Here is a 6,657-nt window from a genome sequence, read left to right on the forward strand (position 1 = left end):
ACGTGGTACAACTAGACCAATGACCCGTATTCCTCCGCCCCTGGAAGAGCATCTCAGATCACGTGACCACTCCAGTTACCCACGTGGGGCACAGCGTGCTCCATTCTTTGTGCTGGGTTAAGGAGGAGCCAGACAGGGACCGAAGCAGGTCAGCTAAAGGGTTTGTGTTGTTTTGCCTATCTTAGCCGCTTCTCTGGACGTCTGATCCGCAAGGCCAGGTCCGGACTCTCAATTAAGTTCCTCGGCCTGAGGGCGGATCTCGCGAGAAGTGTGTAAGACACGATGAAAATGATCTAGTCTTGGGGGTGAGGGGCTGAAAGGCTGATGGTGCACGGAGGCGGGGAAAGAATTCAGAGATAATACAGTTTGAAAGGCGGTTCTTGGTACGTGGGCGTTGAGGGTGGAGTCTTCTGCTCTAGCTGGTTTCACGACTTCTTTGCACTTGTAGGCAACGCGATCAAAATACTGCTTCAGTGGGCCAAGTGGAACTGGTGCAAAAGGGCGTACCTTACAGTGATGCCGAAACGTGGGAAAAAGGGAGCGGTGGTCGAAGACGCGGAAGAGCCCAAGGCTGGTAAGAGAATGGACTAGGCCCCTCTCCCTAGAGGCAGCGATGGGGATGTCTAATATTACCTAGCTGAACGGAAGTACGGACCGTTGAACGGAAAGTCCAGACCGACACTGACAGTATTCTCATTTGTGAAGAAGTCGCGGCAGCTGCAGGCTCTTAGTGGGTCTGTAGTTAACTCTGGATCAAAGTTGGATGCCGCCAACTTATATCCCATTATGTATTACTTATTTTATAGAGCCAGAGGCGAAGAAGAGTAAGGCAGGAGCGAAAAAGAACGAAAAAGAGACCGTAGGAGAGGGCGCAGTTCTGTATGAAGACCCCCCAGATCAGAAAACCTCACCCAGTGGCAAATCAGCCACACTCAAGATCTGCTCGTGGAATGTGGATGGGCTTCGAGCCTGGATTAAGAAGAAAGGTTTAGATGTGAGTGGAATTAAGGGGGTGCAGAGGCTGAGCTTGGGGTTTAATCATCTTTTTCCATCTTAGTCCTTAGCACGATAGTTTTCTTGTGGGAAAGGTACTAGGTTTTCACCAAAAAACCTTGTTTTTCAAATGCCATTTCAACAGTTCCACTGCCATTTTGTTATTTATAATGTCCTCATCTCTCCCCTGGCATGTTGGGAAAACCTCCTTACTGGACTTGCTCCATTTTATTCCCTGCATAGCCAACATTTAAATAACTACTGCTTAAAAATTTTAGCTGGCTTATGGGGAAAAAAACAAGAATTTCTCAGTGTTGCACGTAACACTCTTCTTGCCTCTCTGCCCTTCATTTATAAGTTTTAATATTATGCTGCTAGACGTTATTTCTGCAGAGACTGTGTCTCATCTGTATATTTCTAGTACTTAGCATATAGATTTTTCAGTAAATGGCTGCTGAATTGATGATACTTTTTCTACATTTAATTTCACTTACAGTGGGTAAAGGAAGAAGCCCCAGACATCCTGTGCCTCCAAGAGACCAAATGTTCAGAGAACAAACTACCAGTTGAACTTCAAGAACTGTCTGGATTATCCCATCAGTACTGGTCAGCTCCTTCAGACAAGGAAGGGTACAGTGGTGTGGGCCTCCTCTCCCGCCAGTGCCCACTCAAAGTCTCTTATGGCATTGGTGAGACCCTATTGATTTTCTAAAGCCCAGTGCTTCCAAACGAATTGCTGGTATCCCAGTCCAGCCCCAGTTCTTGATTCTTTTATTCTCTCCTTTCTCTTTTCTTAAAACTTCTTTTTGCTAATTGTTCCATCATTTCTATAGGTGAGGAGGAACATGATCAGGAAGGCCGAGTGATTGTGGCTGAATATGATGCATTTGTGCTGGTGACAGCCTATGTGCCTAATGCAGGCCGAGGTCTGGTGCGCCTGGAGTATCGCCAGCGCTGGGATGAAGCCTTTCGCAAATTCCTGAAGGGTCTGGCATCCCGCAAGCCCCTTGTGCTATGTGGGGACCTCAACGTGGCTCATGAAGAAATTGACCTTCGCAACCCAAAGGGAAATAAAAAGAATGCTGGCTTCACTCCACAAGAGCGGCAGGGCTTCGGGGAATTGCTGCAGGCTGTGCCACTCACTGACAGTTTCCGGCACCTCTACCCCAACACGGCCTATGCCTACACTTTTTGGACCTATATGATGAATGCGCGATCCAAAAACGTTGGTTGGCGCCTTGATTATTTTTTGTTATCTCAGTCTCTCTTGCCTGCATTGTGTGACAGTAAAATCCGTTCCAAGGCTCTGGGCAGTGACCACTGTCCCATTACCCTATACCTAGCTCTGTGACACCTCTTCCAAATCACGTTGAGCCTAGGAAATAAGCCCACCAAGCTAGCTTTAAAATTCTTATCCCCAAACTTCTTTAATAACTGCTATCTAGAGAAATCTGCATTGTATTTCCCCTCTAAGCTGTGAATCCTTTAACCAGGCTTCTAATAACAGATGTAAGTTCTCAAGGAGGGTGTTTGTGTAGGGGTTGTGCTTTTTTCTTTTTCTTTTTTTACATTAAACAAAAGCTACTGATATTTCCTTTGAACTGTCCCTGTGAAAATAAAGAGCCATAGTTTCAGCTTTGGTGGTGGTGTATTCTATGCCTTCATGGGGTTACAAATTCCCCTCATCCTTTCATACACACAGATTAACAACGGGAAAAGAATAGAGTCATGACCTTATTTATTTACAAGCACAGAATGACTCCCTAACCTCTCCCATGACAGAGCAACCCTATCCAGCCCAGTTAAATAACTGCAACTGGGGTGTAAGGTTGAAAAGGAGGAATTATGGGAAATACAGGACTAGGGGACCATACCCCACATTAAATAGTTATATACATCAGTTCCTGTGGTTCTGTACAGAGCAGCGGCTGACCCCACCCCCACAGGACACAGAATGGGGGGAGAGGAGACAGGGTGCTGAGACCAGAGCCAGCCCCTGGTGAAGTGCAATAGCAGCAGCAAGGTCCTAATGGTGCACAAGAGGGAGGGAGACCCCCCCAGGGCTACCCACCCCAACCCTGCCCTGGAATGTGTAAGGGACAGGAATGGCTCTCAGGGAGCATATAGGAAGGACAAGGCTAGAACTGTCTTTTAGGACCCAGGTTTAGGGGCAACTTCTCGCCTACTTCACCCTAAACACAGCAACTGCTGGAGGAAAGCAGATGGCCAGCGGTGGTCTTACCTATCCCTCCAAACCTAGGTGAGGGCCTGGTTCCTTCCTACCTCTCCCCAGGGAAAAGGAAGGCAGCTGCCTGGCTCCCCTTAGAGAAGCCCAGGGAGCCTTTTACCACGGCTCCCTTTATAGTGTCACTGTCCCCACCAGGGAGGGGCCAGGCACAGTCTGTGGGTCGTCGTGGGGCTCAGGAGAAGTTCTGGACAGGGTGGCTGACCTTCATACAGGCCCAATAGAGAGCCCGGCCCAAACACAGCACTGCCAACAGGATGACAAAGGCCCAGGCTGCATAGATGCCTCCATATCGCCGTGCATGCTTCCATGTGCCAAACTGAAGAAGATAAAGAGAACAACAATGGGGTTACTGTTGATCTCTCACCACTTTCCAGGAAACCTAGTAACAGTAACAAGCAACTCAAGCCTCAGTTTCTGTCCCCTATCCACATGTGGCCACCTTCAGGGACCTTTTAAAAGGCCCAGTTGTCCAACTCCCATCTGCTAGGCAGGAAGACACTCAAACAATCCCAGACACCTGTCAGTTTTTCTTCATGTCTGACAACTTCCTAATAGCAACTGAATCTAAGTCACTTCTCTGTTCTATCTTCCGCATAAAGAAGATAGCTGTTTTTAACTCTGATAACATTGAAGACTTTATCAGTCTCCTTCAAATGTAGGTCATCTTGTTTGTTAAAACAAGACAAACAAAACCCCCCTCAGTTTCACTTCTTTTTAGGATAGCTATTTCCCCCATCTTAGCCTTAGGAGACGAGGCTGCAGAATGAAAGGGGCTGGATCAAGGTCTACTCACAGCAAGGCCAGTGGCAGTGACTGCCAAGAGTAAGCCAAGCAAGAAGCAGCAGATACATCTCTTTCGTGGATATCTGCGCCCAATAGATGACCTGTGGGGAGGCAAACAGAAATGGATACTTGGAATGGCCTTGTAGATTTTACCCTATTCACTACCCAGCTCAAGGATGCTGCTCCCTAATCACTCACACTTTCCTGCAGTGAGGGCAACGGGCCAAGGTTCGGTCTGTGAACTCTGTCCACTATGGAGAAAGGAAAAGGGAGACACCAATTAATAGTAGAAGCAGGGTCATTTTCAATGAGAGCCCTGGGGCAGTGGGAGGTGGGGAAATGGTTCTTCATAGAACAGACCTTTACAGGATTCATTATCATAACTCAGAAATACATTCATGACTACATTTCCACTCCCGCCCCTCCCTACCCTCAGCCTCCTAATACTTCCCCTCACCAGAAAAGTATTCTTGCAATGTCCACAGATGACCCTGACACCCACAGGTTGTGGTTCTGGACTCAAAGGTCCTGGATGCACAGGCCCCAGGTTGATGATTCTTTTGCTGTATAGGAGAAAATGACTATGTTTAGAAAGTTTTTAATCCTAAGGATCCCTACATTATTCCTCCCTCACATCCCCCCTCCCTGCCGTTAGAAGTCCCTCTGCTTCTCTGCATTGGAGAAGGAAATGGCAACCCACTCCAGCATTCTTGCCTGGAGAATCCCAAGGATGGCAGAGCCTGGTGGGCTGCCGTCTGTGGGGTTGCACAGAGTCGGACACGACTGAAGCGACTTGGCAGCAGCTGCTTCTCTGCACTGCCAGCCCTACCCCAGAGAATACGTGTGGGAAAAGCAGTGCTTAAATATAAGGTCTCTAATGTCCCTTTTACCTCAGGATAATTCACCCAGTCTCGGAGACTTTCCATCTTCCTAAAGATGGAGTAGTCTTTTATCCTAACCTGTTTACTGAGATAAGAAAGATAGCTATAATGTTCTAGAGACACAGCAGCCCTTAGCTTTTTCTCCTAAGTAAACACCAGGCTCTCTCATCTTTACATTCTCTGTAAACATTCATCCTTCTTAGGCTTTCCAATTTTCCCCACTAATGCCCTTCCCCAAATTATTCCTCCTCACCAGTAGGGCCGAGGGCAGGCAATCCGCTGGGAAGTCACTTTGCAGATAAGGAGACAGTTGCAGGGACATCGAACATATTTTTTCCCTGGGGGTGCATTCTTGATTGGCTAGAGAATAATGGGGACATCAGTAAGCAAATCTCTAATCCCAATCCCTGTTCTCCCAAAAACACCTTCGGAGAAGAGATCAGAGAGATAAAATCTTAGCCAGGACGGAGAAATGAAAGGCATATATAACATGAGATTTACAAGCTAAAACTAAGCTTAAGTATAAAGACATGTATGAAGATGAGGGATGGTAAATATTAGCCTGGTGAGTGGCTTCTGGGGAAATGGTGTGTGAGACTCCTGGAACTGAAACCTGGGTTTCATGAAAGGTCCTTGGCCAATGACTGAAGGTCTGGGTCTAGAATCAAGGGATCAGAAAGAGGATCCAGAAAACAGGGCCCGTTTCATAGATTTGTGTAACTCACAGTGGCTTCATTGCAGACGCCACATTTGACTACATGCTGATGCATCTTGCCTTCCACGTTGATGAGAGACTGGCAGACTCGGCAGGTGATCATGGGAGCACTCCCACTGTCCGGGCTGGTCAAGGGTGAATAGGGGGGTGGGTCTTCCCCAGGCAACACGGCTGGGTGTCCCTCGGGGAACGGGGGAAATGCTGGACAGGAAGGTAAAAAGAAGGACTGGCATTACTTGAAGACACCCACTGATGCTACACGCAGTAGGCAACTGTTTCTGGTCCTCAACCCTTCTGACAAGCTCAGCGTGATTGTTATGATCAGTGCTTCCATCAGACTCCTCAGAGCTCCCTTCTGCTCCCAAGCTGCGGTCTCGATTGCAGAGAGAAGGAAGCCTCACCCAGTCACAGGTGCAACAGTCCCGCACCTGGCGCTTGGGCCCCGCCTCCGCCCTCGGCCCCGCCCCCTCCGCCTGTCAGAGTACCCCTGGGAACACCTCGGACCCCGCCCCGGCTTACCCTGGGGCGGGGCATGTTTACCGGCTCCGTACGGTGGTGCGGAGGGGGTCAGGCCTCCCCCGGGCCCAGCCCCACTCCCGCCCGGCCCCACTAATCCGTTTCCACCGGCGCCACCGTCGATGGGCTCGGAGAGCAGGGGGGATCGCTCTCCATCTGCCGCCATGGCCGCCACCGCCGCCTCCCGCTTCGGCCAAAGATACGGCTCTTTTCGCCTCCGCCGTCACCGCAGCCACCGCCGCCACCGCCGCCGCCGCCGCCGCTACCGGGTCCCCAGGGCGCCTGCGCGCCGCGCGCCCAGCTCGCCCGCAACCAGTGGCCTGCCCCGCCCCGTTCCGCCCCGCAGCACGTGATAGGCTATCCCCGCCCCGCCGTGCTGTTATTGGCGGAGACATAGCGATTTCTGGTGCTGTGAAGGCAGCTCTTGTTTTCCATTGGGAAGCTTGGCGCCAACGTCAACTGTCACATGACTTTCAGGACGCCGCTGGGCCTGCAAAAACTGCACGTGACGAGAAGTTCTT

The 6,657-nt window shown here is 49.9% G+C and overlaps 2 protein-coding genes across 6 annotated transcripts; one reads left to right on the top strand and one right to left on the bottom strand.

Annotated features, from left to right (window-relative positions):
• The first annotated feature begins 42 nt into the window (after positions 1-42).
• Positions 43-2,627, top strand: APEX1 (apurinic/apyrimidinic endodeoxyribonuclease 1). Of its 4 annotated transcripts, none has more exons than XM_043919396.1 (5): positions 43-148; positions 449-574; positions 807-994; positions 1,490-1,682; positions 1,827-2,627. In XM_043919396.1, the coding sequence occupies exons 2-5, from the start codon at positions 517-519 to the stop codon at positions 2,342-2,344; spliced, it is 957 nt and encodes a 318-aa protein (XP_043775331.1). In that variant the 5' UTR covers positions 43-148; positions 449-516; the 3' UTR covers positions 2,345-2,627. The 4 variants fall into 4 exon arrangements, with proteins under 4 accessions (XP_043775331.1, XP_043775328.1, XP_043775330.1 ...); XM_043919393.1 differs by having other exon boundaries at positions 59-160; XM_043919395.1 differs by having other exon boundaries at positions 131-272.
• An 87-nt stretch (positions 2,628-2,714) lies between these two features.
• On the bottom strand, positions 2,715-6,573 carry PIP4P1 (phosphatidylinositol-4,5-bisphosphate 4-phosphatase 1). 2 transcript variants are annotated; one of them, XM_043919401.1, is made up of 7 exons: positions 6,161-6,573; positions 5,631-5,821; positions 5,159-5,265; positions 4,482-4,587; positions 4,223-4,275; positions 4,035-4,125; positions 2,715-3,557 (listed from the first exon to the last, which is right to left on the bottom strand). In XM_043919401.1, exons 1-7 carry the CDS (start codon positions 6,300-6,302, stop codon positions 3,414-3,416), a joined length of 834 nt encoding a protein of 277 aa, XP_043775336.1. In that variant the 5' UTR covers positions 6,303-6,573; the 3' UTR covers positions 2,715-3,413. The 2 variants fall into 2 exon arrangements, with proteins under 2 accessions (XP_043775336.1, XP_043775335.1); XM_043919400.1 differs by having other exon boundaries at positions 6,140-6,448.
• Between the last annotated feature and the right edge of the window lie 84 nt (positions 6,574-6,657).

Source organism: Cervus elaphus, chromosome 12 (assembly GCF_910594005.1).
Source record: "Cervus elaphus chromosome 12, mCerEla1.1, whole genome shotgun sequence".
NCBI lineage: Eukaryota > Metazoa > Chordata > Mammalia > Artiodactyla > Cervidae > Cervus > Cervus elaphus.